General features: G+C 44.5%; 1 protein-coding gene across 1 annotated transcript in view; it reads left to right on the top strand.

The window, feature by feature from the left end:
* SLC17A8 (solute carrier family 17 member 8) overlaps window positions 1-15,254 on the top strand; it is a 50,884-nt gene that overhangs the window by 13,748 nt on the left and 21,882 nt on the right. Inside the window, exons 2-5 of the mRNA XM_084794638.1 lie at window positions 945-1,197; window positions 5,944-6,062; window positions 8,663-8,777; window positions 10,168-10,255. Coding sequence (XP_084650764.1) covers window positions 945-1,197; window positions 5,944-6,062; window positions 8,663-8,777; window positions 10,168-10,255 — 575 coding nt within the window. The remainder of the gene's footprint in view (window positions 1-944; window positions 1,198-5,943; window positions 6,063-8,662; window positions 8,778-10,167; window positions 10,256-15,254) is intronic.

Raw genomic sequence — 15,254 nt, 5'->3', positions numbered from 1 at the left:
TTCTATAAGGCCCCACTCTGCAGCCCAGGATGCAATTAGACTTGCTGTATCGCTCAGACTTACATTTGAGACCTTCCTTCCTGCCCTCGCCTACCACATGCTGGGATGACGGGTGTATATGGCCAAATACAGCAGATCTGAATGATTTAGTGCCCATGAAAGTCCAACACAAAATCTAGAGCATTAGTCATTTTAGCCAATATTGTCTACTTTAATGATGATGGTGATGATGGTGGTGGTGATGATGATGATGGTGGTGGTGATGGTGGTGGTGGTGGTGATGATGGTGGTGGTGGTGGTGGTGGTGATGATGGTGGTGATGGTGGTAGTGGTGGTGGAGGTGATGGTGGTGGTGGTGGTGGTGGTGGTGATGATGATGGTGGTGGTGATGATGGTGGTGATGATGATGGTGGTGATGATGATGGTGGTGATGATGGTGGTGGTGATGATGGTGGTGATGATGATGGTGGTGATGATGGTGGTGGTGGTGGTGGTGGTGGTGATGATGGTGGTGGTGGTGGTGGTGATGATGATGGTGGTGGTGGTGGTGGTGATGATGATGGTGGTGGTGGTGATGATGATGATGATGATGATGGTGGTGGTGATGATGGTTGTGATGATGGTGGTGGTGATGATGGTTGTGATGATGGTGGTGGTGGTGGTAATGATGATGGTGGTGGTGATGGTGGTGGTGGAGGTGATGGTGGTGGTGGTGAGGAGGAGGATGGTGGTGGTGAGGAGGAGGATGGTGGTGATGGTGGTGATGATGATAGTGATGATGATTGATGATGATGATGATGACAATAACTTTTAAAATACACTTCCCACCCTTCTGCAGGGTTTCCTCTTTCTGTTCCCTGGCACCATTCTCATTTTCACTATGTGTATTTTCCCTCACTTTGAACACTGGCTTCTATTCGCTTTCAATTGTCTTTGTGACACAGGAAAATCGATGGGAGCAACGAAGAAGAAGACAACATTGAGCTGAATGAAGAAGGGAGGCCCGTGCAGACATCCAGGACACATCTCCCCATCTGTGACTGCAGCTGCTGTGGCATTCCCAAGCGGTACATCATCGCTGTCATGAGCGGGCTGGGCTTCTGCATTTCCTTTGGGATTCGGTGCAACCTTGGAGTGGCCATTGTGGAAATGGTCAACAATAGCACTGTGTATGTGGATGGGAAACCAGAAATCCAGGTTGGTATGGAGCAAGTGTGTGTGTGTGTGTGTGTGTGTGTGTGTGTGTGTGTGTTTGTGTGTGTATGTGTGTTAGTTGTGTAAAAGCAAACAGAGTAATTCACTAATTAATGTAACAAACCCATAGAGTGACAAACCTCATTCTGGGTCCTAGACACGGTGATAGGGATAGTAAGGTGAATGTGACTGACCAGGACGTTGTCCAGGAGACACATGGCATAAGGGACAATTTGGTGTGACCGTTGCTATGTCAGTGTGGCTGTCTCAGACACTTGGGCTTCTCTAGGTGTGAGTATACCAACCACAATGTTGTTGTTGTGACCACAGAAAGCGATGGCTGAGCCAGACAGGGATTTGGTGGAATAGGAAGAAAAATGTTAAAAAAAAAGGAACATTGTGTGTAAAGGACTGTAAGGCAGACAGACAGACAAACCATGATGTGTTAGGGACACGAGACTCCCCACTTTTTCTGTGCTATGAACCCCTTGAAACTTGTGAACAATTTGGTGAACCTTTGGTCCAAGATAATGTTTGAAATTCTTGGCATAGTAGACAAACAATTACAAAGGGAGGCGATTATTATCTTTAATACTTTTATTTTATTACACATATATAAAACAAACTACATACAGTGGGGAGAACCATGTGACAATCATGAGAATAATGAGTTCTGTACATGTTACATTCATAGTGAATTGGCCATCTGCATTCGTCCAGTTTGAAGTTAGTGTCTTTCCTGTCTTGTTGGGTCTAAGTTTCCAAATAAGATTCAATATCTATCCTATCTCAACTCTAATAACTTAACGTCTTTATCTTGATCTAAAACGATCTTGTCCCCTAACCAACTAAACTTGGTTGTAAAACTATACTTTCTTGTCTTCAGTGCCCCTCAGAGACTTGAGAAGGAATAAAACTTAAATTCCTGAGTGAACCAGCAGTGTGGGTTAGCAGCTTCCAAAATGCACAAATTGATTTAAGACAGTTTACTGCCTGACCAGTCACCCGATATACTTTATAACATTGGAGCCTCATCTTTAGCTTTCTGGCCTAATATCTCTGCCAGATTTGTTCACAGGGCAGGAACTATTGACGACTTGCATACCCTGACTTGGAAGAGTGCAGCCATCGACTCTGCCTGCATCTAAGGTGCCCATTTTTAGGCAGTATTAAATGTAGAAGAATATACTTAAAATTAAATTTATGGTATAGAAACAAGCTTTCTTACTAGTGCATTAGATGAAAAAACCTAGCAAAGTGCCTGAAATTGCTGTATTTTTAAGGTTGAAGTATAAATACTAGTTTGAGAACATGGCAATAACTATAATTTCATATGAACATGTTTCTGGCTTTCACCCGTGACACCGATATTACCATGTTTTAAACTATGTTTATATTTTCAAAAATTCTAAATTTCAGTCAGTAGGTAGTGAAGATAAAAATGCTGACTTTTCTGTGGTTTTATTAGAACACTGGAGTGCAACTTTGCTGATTGCCCATGGACCTAGAGTAATTCCAGGGAAAAGGAGCGTTCTAGAAACATGAACCAAAGCAACCCACCCCAGAGCATTTTATTCCAAGGTTTTACCCCAGATAGTATACAAATCAAGAAGTTGAAGCCTGGTGTGGTGGCGCACGCCTGTAATCCCAGCACTCAAGAGGCAGAGGCAGGTGGACCTCTGTGAGTTCAAAGCCAGGCTGGTCTACCAAGTGAGTCCAGGACAACCAAGGCTACACAGAGAAATCCTGTCTTGGAAAAACAAAGCAAACAAAAACAAATCAAGAAATTGTTTTGCACAATATTTTTGTGAAAGCAAATTTTAGTAAAAAAATATTATATATTAAGCTTAAAAAAAAAAAACCTGACTTTTCCCCATCCAAGTTTACAGACACACGGGACTCCTCCACACATCCCAGAAAAACCACTGCTCGATGGACAGAGACCTGGTAAAAGTGTGATGAGCAAGGAGGCATCATTTTAGTTCTTGAGTTTGGCCTGGTGTCATACAGAAGCACCGGAGTTCTTTAACAAACTGCTCTATGAATATTGGAAACATAAATCTAGTTTGTTTCCTACCTAGGCCTCATAAATTATGGGATGAATAAATGAAAACGCATCCCCTTGAGCCACCCCATAACTGGATGTCTGTGTTTGGATGCATGCTTAGACCTGGGTTTCCCATGTTGGTGTCTGGGAAGCCATGGATTGCTTACATGGTTTTATATGAAGATATTGTGTGACACGAAGCCTGGACTGTTTCTGAGTGCCGTGTGACAGTGAGAAGGGGACGTGGGAGGTACTATTTCCTCAGCCAACAACACAGTCGTCTTCTCTTTGATGTCACATCTGTTAGCGTCACCTACGGTAGTCCCCTGCCAAGGACCGGCCTTGGGGAAATTTGATGTCAGTTGGTGAAAAAAAGGTCTTTAGCTGGCACGCAGGCTTTCCCCTGTCATTCATAGAGAATGTTCTTGTGGAGGGAGGCAGCACCATGGAGACGCTTTAGTCTGTTTTGGATGCCTCAGCTGAGTCTGTCTGAGACAGATAGCCTTCTTGTTCTGGGGGATGGTGGTGAGGTAAGGAGGTGAGATGGAGGGAGAGAAACACTCAATGCATTTAAAATAAAGAGTGCTGGTGGGGTTTCAGATGTGTATCGCAGGTATTTTCCCAGCCTTTTGTGAGCAAGGCTAGCTGATTAGAGCTTGCCTGTGGAGACACAAATCAAAACAAGACACTGTTCGCATTTGTCTGGTGCGGGAGAAGACAGCAGGTCATCAGGGTCTACTTTGGGGCCTATGGGAAAGACATTTTGGTACAGTGTGCTCTCCAGGTCCTGTGGTTTTGTTTAGAGGATCTGATTAAGAGCTAAAATATGGTTCCTCTCAGTCTGTCTGGCAGCAAGGGTAGGAGATTAGGAACTAGGTATGGTCGCTTGTACCTGCAATCCTAGCACTCAGGAGACCTAGGTGTAGGGGGTGGGGGTGAGGGGCAAGGAGGAGTCCAGCCCTGCTCTAGCTAAATGGTGAGTTCAAAGACAAACTAGGTTACATAACAAGATCCTGTCCCCAAAAGCTAACCAAAGAAGAAGAAAAGGAAATAAAAGGGAAAACCTAAGCCCAAATATGGACCCCAAACAATAACAGCCCCCCTTAATAGCAAGAACAATAACCTCACCAGAACCCAACCAAACAACAACAAATGTACATGCTAACTCATGGCAGCCTGTTCCTCTGTTGTTCACATGGAACAAGTCCGGGATCAGCCGAGAGTGACCATCAGGGTGACAGTGCTCCGAGTGGCTGGCATTTCTCTGTCTGTGTTTTATTCCATGGGAAAACATATTTATTTTACACCAAGATATTTTGGGGAGGCTCATTTGAAGGGCCGGATAAGCACTACAAACAGGGAAGTCTTTCAAATACATACTCGGCGTGCTTCCCACGAGTGGCGCGAGAGAATTACTTAGCTGATCTGTGGAGAGTTACAGGTTAGTCAGTTAACCTAGGCCCATGGGGGCTCACAGGGACTGAGCCACCTACCTAAGAGCAGGCATGGGCTAGACCTAGGCCCCTGTACAATTATGGAGTTCATGGGCAGCTTGGTCTTCATGTGGGTTCCCTAACAACTGGAACAGGGGTTGCCTCTGGCATGGACTCTGTTGCCTGCTCTTGGGTCACTTCCACTTGGGCTGCCTTGTCTGGCCTCACTGGAAGAGGATGAGCTTAGTCCTGGTGCAGCATGGGGATAGGGTGTAGGGTGGTGGTGGTGGGGGCACCTTTCTCTGAGAAGAAGGGGTGGAGGAAAGTGGGAAGAGGGTGGAAAGATGGGACTTGGAGGAAGGAGGGAGGGGGCTGTGATTGGGATGGGATATAAAATAAATAAATAAATAAGCAGGGAAAGTAGAAGACGAAGAAGAAGAAGAAGAAGAAGAAGAAGAAGAAAGAAAGAGAGAGAAAGAGAGAGAGAGAGAGAGAGAGAGAGAGAGAGAGAGAGAGAGAGAAAGAGAGACTCAGCCAGGTATTGGTCATACCTCTAATCCCAATTCTCAGGAAGCTGAGGCTGAGGGGTCACAAGTTTGAGGCCAGCCTGGGTTACATAATGAGACCCTATCTTAAAACAATGATAAAAGAGGACTTGTCTGTTTCTTATTTGTCCTGGAGATTAAATCTAGAGTTCTGACACAAGCAAGGTCACCACTCTACCACTGAGCCACATCCCCAACAAAATATATTTGATAATTCAATGGTAACTTTGTTTTTGTTTTTGTTTTTTTTTCCATCTGGATATTGAGCCCAGGGTTTTCTTCATGCAAGGTGGGTTCTTTAATTACTAAACTATGTCTGTAGCTCTTTAAAAAAAAAAAAAAGAATGAAAAAAATTAAAGGACCTGAAAGACCTAAGACTATAGTTATCTTCCGACTATCACTGCATTGGCAGCTGAACATGGCATAAATCACGTGCTATGTACAAGGCTTGTTTTGCTTCCTTCACAAACTGTCTTGTTTTCTCCTTAGCACACAATATTTGGTGTGTCACATTTTATACACATAAGTGGACTTAAATTTGTGCATCTTTTCCCCCTCGCTAGCAGGTAAATTTGTAAGACCAGAGACCCCTTGTAGCCTAAGTATTCAAGGTGTCTTCCTGAAGTACTTGCTGAGGATGAAAGGCCTCACGAAGCTGTCACATGGTGACACAGCATATCAACTGTTCCTCAAACATAATTGTATCTGAATTCTTGTTTCCAGATGGCGCAGTTTAACTGGGATCCAGAGACTGTGGGTCTTATCCACGGATCTTTTTTCTGGGGTTACATTGTGACACAAATTCCCGGTGGCTTCATTTCAAACAAGTTTGCTGCTAACAGGTAAGAGTAAAGGACATGGTGAGGATGGCCTCGGATACCACAGAGCCTTGGACCTTTTAAAATCTGTGTATTTGTTCTTAGCGTAGGGGTGCAGAGTGGAAAACAGGAGCCATGCAGGCAGAGGCAATTCCGAGACCTTGTTCCCCGGTGGAGCTATTTTTAAGAGATTTGCTTCCCCCCACCCCAACAATGTAATTTACCTTGTAATTCATTACATGATTATGTTGTAAAAAGAATAATCATTTGTGAGTCAGAGAGCGTGGTCATGTCCTCTCACTGGCTCACCGAATTACCTCTACTGAGTCACTTCTTTCTCTTTTGGGTCCCCAGTTTCCTCATCTGAGAAATGAAACATTAGTTTAAGTTGTGTTTTGGAGCAGTGACCTTTTATACGTCTATGTGTTCATGTTACTGTCACCAGCACAGCAGGAGCTGTGTCTTGTGGACCCCGGGTCCTTACCTTTAGACCACAGGCTGCTTTTATCGCTCTCCAATGACTCCGCAGTTGTCTGAGGAGCTAACTCTCCACAACAGAGTGAAGTGTCTCAGAAAGGGGGGGGGAGTTTTCTCTCACTGAAGTATTGGATGAGAAGAGCGTGTGCGTTTGAGGGAGATGCTGTAGTCTGGCTCCTGTTGCAGAAGAGGAGTGGCCCACACTTCCAGCTCCTGCCTAGCATGCTTGTCATGAGACGTTGCACAAGTCCACTTCGTGAAGTAGATCAAATTTTGCGAGGCAGTTATTTTGTTTTCTATCTCTGAAACCACAGCTTACACAGTTGTGAAATCAGTATAGTGATTTGCCAATGGGAATTTTATCTGAAGAAGAGGGGAACAGAAGAGAACGTAATTAAAGAGAATAAAGACAACGAAACATCTGACTATATGACCCATGAGAGTATTGGTTTCTGAAACTGGTCTCACTTGCATGTGTGTATATAAGTATAGACTGGACTGGGCTGTAATATGAAATGTACATATTTATATACACACCCACACATAAATACATACATATATACACACAATACCTGTGTGTGTGTGTGTGTGTGTATGTGTGTGTGTGTGTGTGTGTGTGTGCACGCGCGCACATAGGAGCCTATGGTTGATGTAAGATGCCTTCTTCAATCACACACCACCTTATTTTCCTGAGACAGCGTCTCTCACTGAACCTAAAGCTACCGGATTCAACTAGATTATGTGGCCAGCAAATCCCAGAGATTCCCCTGTCCTCATCTCTCCTTTGCCTGACTTTAGGCTCGCACTAAAATTGGCCTTTTATGTGGGCTATAGCGGATTGAACTCAGCTTAATATGAAATGTATTTTTTTAGAGTTAAGGCGTAATGCTTGAAAGCCACCATCAAAAAATATATATCTATACATATATACGATCGTCTTTACTTCTGTCCTCATCTACCTTGTGTCTTTCACTTCCTGCTGTTACTTGCCTACTGTATTCCTTTAAGAAGTGATCAAGTCCTGAATGCCACCGACTCTTCACTGGTCACTGCTTACGCTCCTGCCTCTAGGAGAAAACCACACATATAAAGATTTCCTAGTATGTAAGGAAAAGTGGGAGTGTCATTAAAATATGTGTGGAGGGGCATCTGGGGATGTAGTGCAGGTGGTAGGGTGGTGTCCTAATAGGCACAAAGCCCTAGGGTTAGTGCCCAGCACTGCATAAAATCAAATGTGGTAGAATACATCTGTAGTCCCAGCATTCAGGAGGTAGAGGTAGGGGGATCTGAAATTCAAGGTCATCCTTAGCTAAGTGTTGAGTTCAAGGCTAGCTTGGGATATGTATGTATGTATGTATGTATGTATGTATGTATTATGTATGTATTATGTATGTATGTACGTACGTATAGCAAACACATACACACCACACATACCACACACACACACACAGACACACAACACACACTCACATGACTCTGCCTAAACGAAAATTCTGAGAGGAGAGAAGAAAATGGTGCCTGCCTTTTTCTTCTTCGTTCTTTCCTAGAGATTTTTGGGCTAGCAAGAAGGAGAGAGCGAGTGGCTACGTCGGGAACTGGGGAGTAAGACAGGATCGCAGCGTGGTCCCAAGCTGCATCTTGGATGGTCAGTGTGCTCTTTTGGTCTTTTGAGAGCACAGTGGAAAGCAGGAGACACCGCCCCAAACATGCAGAAGTCACAAATAGGAAGGGTCACTTGAACGAAACCTGGTTGGATGTAGGGGCACTGGAAGCTCCCCTTGGCACCATCATCCCACGGCCTTCTAGGGCACCATGCAGGTTCGGCATCCCTGGGTTTCAGGGGCACCGGAAGTTCCCCTTGGCACAATCATCTCGCAGACTTCTAGGGCACCATGCAGGTTCGGCATCTCTGACCTTCCATGAATGTAAGCACAAATGGTCCATCGGCTGGAAGCTGAAAATCAAGGCATCCCAGGGGTCTAGCCAGGGACAGGGCAGATTTTAGCACACTGTCTACTTCTCTGAGTTAATTTCTCTTCATTTTCATTGTGGTATTTCATGACCTTTTAGGCTGTTTTCTCATGTTTAACTGAAGTACTTTTAGCCATCATCATACTGGACAATAATACAGTGCTTTGGTCCCCTAGGGTCTTTGGAGCCGCCATCTTCCTGACGTCGACTCTGAACATGTTTATCCCTTCTGCAGCTAGAGTGCATTATGGTTGCGTCATGTGTGTGAGGATTTTGCAGGGTCTAGTGGAGGTAGGAGAGACCCTTTCTTTTTCTTTCTTTCTTTCTTTTTTTTTGTTTTTTTTGAGACAGGGTCTCTCTGTGTTAGCCTTGGCTGTCCTAGACTCACTTTGTAGACCAGGCTGGCCTCGAACTCGCAGCGATCCGTCTGCCTCTGCCTCCCGAGTGCTGGGATTAAAGGCGTGCGCCACCACGCTTGGCGAGAGACCCTTTCTTTACAGTGTTCATCATTGCCAGAGAAATCAGGGTGTTTTAGAACGCTCAGCTCCTGAAGTAAGCCCCCTTTTCTCAATTTTTGGGGTTCTCTAGAGACCCCCTTTTTTTCATCTTTGAAACCGTGGGTTGACTGTACTCATTACATTCTGACATAAAACATAGGTTGTATGTGTATCCGCAGTAACTGAGACTCCCCTTGGGCCTAGTGATGGACGGTGCAGGCCTATAATCTCAGTTACAGAGGAGACTGAGACAGGAGAACCTCAAGTTTGAGGCTTTCCTGGGAAAACTTAAGTGAGGCCCTGATGCAAAACAGAACTTAAGAGAGGCTAGTGCATACTAGTGATAGAATACGTGTCTAGCACGTGCCAAGCCCTATGCTCAGTTCCCATTTACCCTCCATAAGAAGAAAAGAAAGAAAGAAAAAATCTAGATTGCTGCTCACTATCCAGTCCAACTTTAGTCCTGTTAGGAGGACATACGCTGTACTCCAATAACTAGTGATGTGGCACAAAGAAATGTGACATTATTAGCTGTGAAGACCAACAAATCTGAGCCTCAGATTCTGTGCCCGGAAATGAGGAGACAAATTGGCTGATGGTGGAAATCATTTCCTGCACCCATATTTTTAATAGCATGACATCTTTCTGATTCTCCACCACACTTATATTTGAACTATACTTTTGAATGTTGGGATTGGCGTTATGAGTCAAGATGAGTTAAATTATATAATTAATGTCTTTAACCATCTGTTTGGGCATCAGTAATAGAGTACCACACGTAACAGGCATTCATTTCTTATGGTCCAGAGCCAGGATGTCCAGGACATGTGCTGCCAACATGTTCAGTGACTGATGAGGGCCTGCTTTGTGGGCCATTGACTGGCAGCCATCTCTGGGTCCTCGCCTCACAGGGCCTGCCAGGGTCTCTCCTTGTAAGGCACTAATTCCTTCCACGAGGCCTCCACCTTTGTTCCCTTGTTCCCCCAAACACCCATATTCAAACGCCATCACACTCGGGATTAGATCTCAGCATAAAAATTTAAGAGGAACCCAGACTCTGTAGCTGGCAACGCAAACACATGATATTTTCATATCGTGGTTTGTGTGAAGCAGAGCATTTACATTTTAAACACAGAAAGGAAGTGGGAAAAAAATTAACCATCAATGTTTAATCTTTTTGCCAGGGCGTGACCTACCCGGCCTGCCATGGGATGTGGAGTAAGTGGGCACCTCCCCTGGAGAGAAGTCGACTGGCCACGACTTCTTTTTGTGGTAAGCATGTTAGAATCATAAATTGGTTTAGGAACTCTTTTGGCTTCAAGTAACTGAGAACTCTACCAAGAGTCTTCAAAAGAACATTTTTTTTTCTCCCTCACCCGACAGAATTCCTAAGGTGAGTGGTTGCTGGTCTATATCCATCCCACTGAGCTGTCTCAGCCCGTAGGTGTGTTCAAGCCCTGGGACTCGCATGGTAGAAGGAGAGAACCAATTTCCGCAAGTTGTCCTCCGACCTCCATGCCTGTGCCATGGTGGGTGTATGCCCCTCATACGCACATAAAACAAACAGACAAGAAAGTCATAAGATGTCTTGGAAGTAGAAGAGATGGGATTGCCAAGTTCTGTGTCCCCCTTATTTTCACAATGAAGCAGAAGTACAGCGCCTTGCGTGAGGTTGCAAAGATGTTGTCATGGAGCTGAGCTGAGAATACTTGGCTCATGGTATGGGACGTTCCTTACTACACGTAACTACCAGGAGACCTAATTGTGGGCATTATATTCCACATAAAAAAAAATGAAGTGGAGTCTGCTCATCTCAGCTGAAAGTAGACCAGCGATCCCCAAGTAATGACATGACTTCAATTCTTGAGTCTCTGAACTTTTAAAAAAATTTATTTATTTATTAATTTATTCTTGTTACATCTCAATTGTTATCCCATCCCTTGTATCCTCCCATTTCTCCCTCCCTCCCACTTTCACTCTATTCCCCTCCCCTACGACTGTGACTGAGGGGGACCTCCTCCCCCTGTATATGCTCATAGAGTATCAAGTCTCTTCTTGGTAACCTGCTGTCCTTCCTTTGAGTGCCACCAGGCCTCCTCATCCAGGGGACGTGGTCAAATATGGGGCACCAGAGTTCGTGTGAAAGTCAGACCCCACTCTTCACTCATCTGTGGAGAATGTCCTGTCCATTGGCTAGATCTGGGTAGGGGTTCGATGTTTATTGCACATATTGTCCTTGGTTGGTGCCATAGTTTGAACAGAATCCCTGGGCCCAGATCTGCCCGTCATAATGTTCTACTTGTAGGTTTCTAGGACCCTCTGGATCCTTCTATTCCCCCATTCTCCCATGCTTCTCTCACCTAGAGTCCCACATCTAGAGTCACCTAGATGTCCTCACATCTATCCCACTTTCCTGGTAGGTGAAGACTTTCATGGGACATGTCCCTTGGGCTCAACAGAGCAAAGCAACAGCCTACAGACTGGGTCTCTGTACTTTTATCTTGCCAAAGTTTCCTCATTTCAAGCCAGGTCTTCTATGCATGGCTGAGAGGAATCAGTGTACTAAAGGGGTTATCTTAGAACTGAGCAGTGAGAGAAACGAGAGCCACCAGCACAGTTATAAAATGCATTTAAAATGTTTATCATAGAAGAAGGGGCCCAGGAAGGCAGAAGTACCTTAGTTTATAGACGTTACAATATGGCTGGGCAGTTAGGATTAGAACTTAGGTGTGTCTGACTTTTTTTTTTCTATAGACAGACCATTAATGTTGCATTATAGTGCAGTTATGAAAATAAATCTAAGTTTTAAAAAACTATTTTTACCCTTAAAAAGAATCATTTACTATGAAAAGAGCTACAGTTACTATATTTAGAATACATTTTAGCCAAATATTCTTAGAGAGTGTTTTTGTAAAGAGTTTTATTTACTTTTACTTGTAACTGATTTTTGACATTAAAAAAAAAAAAAGAGTTACTGTGTAAGTGTTGCTTGCACGTGTCTGCATGTTCCCAGTACCTGAGGAGGCCCAAGGAAGGCATTGGATCACCTGGAACTGGAGTTACAGAGCGTTGTCAGCATCCATGTGTGTGCTGTGGGAACCGAACCTGTGGCTTTTAATTGATAAGCCATTTGTGTCTCTAGCCCATGATTTTTGACTCTTAACTACTGCTTCTTATTTTTGCATGCCTATGTGTGTGGTTAATGCTGCTGCTGCTGCTGCTGATGTGTGTGTGTGTGTGTGTGTGTGTGTGGGCGCGCGCGCGCGCGGGTTTCTGCATGAGCACATTCCACAGTGCAGGTGCAGAGGCCCAAAAAAAAACGTTGGGCATCAGTCCTCACCTTCCACCTCGTTTGAGAGAAGGTCTTTTGTTGTTTCATTACTGCACATGACAGGCTAACTGCCCTTCAAGCTTCCATGTTTCTCCTGTCTCTGCCTCCCATCTTTGTGTAGGAGCCTTGGGATTACAGGTGCTCCCCACCGTGCCCAGTTTGCAGAGGTTTGGGGCGTGTGCAGCAGGTGTTTCGCCCACTGAGCAACCCCCTGAGCCCTGCTTCCTTTCTTTGAGGCAGGGTCCACCTAGCCTAGTCTGAACTTGAATTTGGGATCCTTCTGCATCTGTCTGCAGAGAGCTGGGATTATGTGACTCCTTGGTTTTTACTCTAATAAAATACAAACATCCCCACCCTCCCCTTGACTTGGGGCTCATTTTCAATAATGGAGCAAAGATTGAGTCACTGAACGCCAGTTACTTTTGCAGTCTATGTAACCATTGGACTGCGGTAGATAACCACTGCTCTGCAGTAGGTAACCATGGACTGCAGTAAGTTAGCCATTGGACTGCAGTTGTAACCATTAGACTACAGTAGGTAACCATGGACTGCAGTAGGTAACCACTGGGCTGCAGTAGGTAACCACTGGGCTGCAGTAGGTAACCACTGGGCTGCAGAGGGTAACCACTGGGCTGCAGTAGGTAACCACTGGGCTGCAGAGGGTAACCACTGGGCTGCAGTAGATAACCACTGGGCTGCAGAGGGTAACCACTGGGCTGCAGTAGGTAACCACTGGGCTGCAGTAGGTAACCACTGGGCTGCAGTAGGTAACCACTGGGCTGCAGTAGGTAACCACCGGGCTGCAGTAGGTAACCACCGGGCTGCAGTAGGTAACCACTGGACTTAGATTCTTTACCGAGGGAGCCAAAGCCCCTTTGTACAAAATCTCTGAATTCCCACTTCACTGTCTCCTTGAGCCAATATTTTATCAGCATGACTCCACATAACAAATGTTTCATTCATAATTTAAAAATTTTTTAAAGATGTTAATTTTTTTCTCTTTAAGAAAATAGTATATCCTTGCAAGGTTCAGCCATCTTCTTCAGTTATGAAGGCAGTTCGGTACATAAATAGCTGTTTGAATTGGTGTATCTGTGGGAACTTGATCTTTGGAGGGTGTTTTTAAGACAGAGTTGGCTATGTAGCCCAGGCTAGCCTCCAACTCATAGTCCTTCTGCCTCTGCTTTCCTAGGGCTGTGCTTGCAAAGTGTGTTCTACCACCCCTAGCAATCTGATTTGTTTTTAAAATTACAATCTCTCTCTCTCTCTCTCTCTCTCTCTCTCTCTCTCTCTCTCTCTCTGTGCACATGTACATGGATGCCGTGTGCCAGGGCATATGTATATGTTCTCTCCTTCCACCATGTGGATCCAGGGGATTGAACTCAGGTCATCAGTGTTGGTGGCAGTTGCCTTAACCTGATGAGTCAATCTAATCAAGTCTTTGAAGCGATCATGTCTTTCCTAAGATAAAGCTGATTTGAAATTCTTTACTGAGGGGAGAAATTAACCTTCCTCTTTATTAATATGAATGTTTTAATTTTTCTTTTAAAATTATTTTTTATTTTGTGTGTATGGGTATTTTTGCCTGCATGTGTGCCTACATACCACGTGCATGCCTGATGCCTATGGAGGCTAGCAGGTGGCCCTGGGTCACCTGAGGCTGGAGTTACAAATGGTTGTGAGCTGCCATGCAGGTACTAAGAACTGAGCCAGGGTTCTCTGGAAAAGTAGCCAATGCCCTTGACCTCTGATCCATCTCTGTAGCTCCAACAATTATCTTTCTTATCATATCTACTTCTCCTTTCAGCCATCATTAGCATCATGAAATATTCCCTAGGGCTTTGATGTCTGTGTCCCTGTTTTGTGTGGAGTTGGAAAGAGTGCATAGTTGAGATGCCTTTAGTTTCTTATTTGCCCTCTTGATTGCCAGAGTGTCTCTCTACCCTATAAAAGTTCCAACCAACCCCAGAAGATGTTAACTCTACCTACTGACTGTGGGTGGTGTGACCCTTGGCCTTACTTTCTATGACAGTTGATGGACAAGATCTTTCACTTTGATATGCCAGGAAAAATTGCCACACCTCACTCTTGGAGTGGTTTTATAACCCTAAGAAGACTGATTTAAAAATGGTTTGATTCAAGGAAAGATACCTGGTCAAGGCTACAGGCCTTATTACATTTCCCAGCTAAGGTGTGGCTTTGTCTCAAATAACAGTTAAGAGAAATATCATTAAAAGGAAACTTAAGCTTGAAGTGAATCCATCCTTAGTCTCAAAAAGATACAGGAATTGGAAAAGACTCTACAAATGGGACCACAGCCCATTGTCTTAGAGTTGAGGAAACTGGGGAAAACAGATGAAATTAACATGGCTAGTGAGAACAGAACTCAGGAGTCTCTCCAGCACCTTCATCCCTTCTCCAAGCACACCACTCCCTGAGGGCTTTGTCTGCCCTCAGCAGTAACATCCGCTCTGCTCTCTAGGGTAGCCCAAGGGCTGGGTGGCCCACTTGGAACAAGCTCAAGAGGCTGTCAGGAGATGCTGTTGGAGCTGTGACTGTAGAAGAGGGAGAGTGATAGACAGGGGAGGCAGTCTGAGTCAGGTAGAGTTTTTCCAGTGATGGAATGTTTCTTACGGTGGGGAATTGTTGACATTTGATGGTGAAGGAGGCAGGGTTGAAAAACCACAGAGTAGCCGGGCAGTGGTGGCGCACACCTTTAATTCCAGCACTCAGGAAGCAGAGGCAGGTGGATTGCTGTGAGTTCGAGGCCAGCCTGGTCTAAAAAATGAGTCCAGGACAGCCAAGGCTAACACAGAGAAACCCTGTCTCGAAAAACCAAAAAAAAAAAAAAAAACAACAAAAAAAAAAACAAAAAAAAAACAAAAACCAAAAAAACAAAACAAAAAAAACCAAAAACCAAAAACAAAAACAAAAAAAACA

Source organism: Acomys minous (assembly GCF_964271855.1).
Source record: "Acomys minous genome assembly, chromosome: 9".
NCBI lineage: Eukaryota > Metazoa > Chordata > Mammalia > Rodentia > Muridae > Acomys > Acomys minous.
This window is presented reverse-complemented; position numbering and strand designations above follow the sequence as displayed.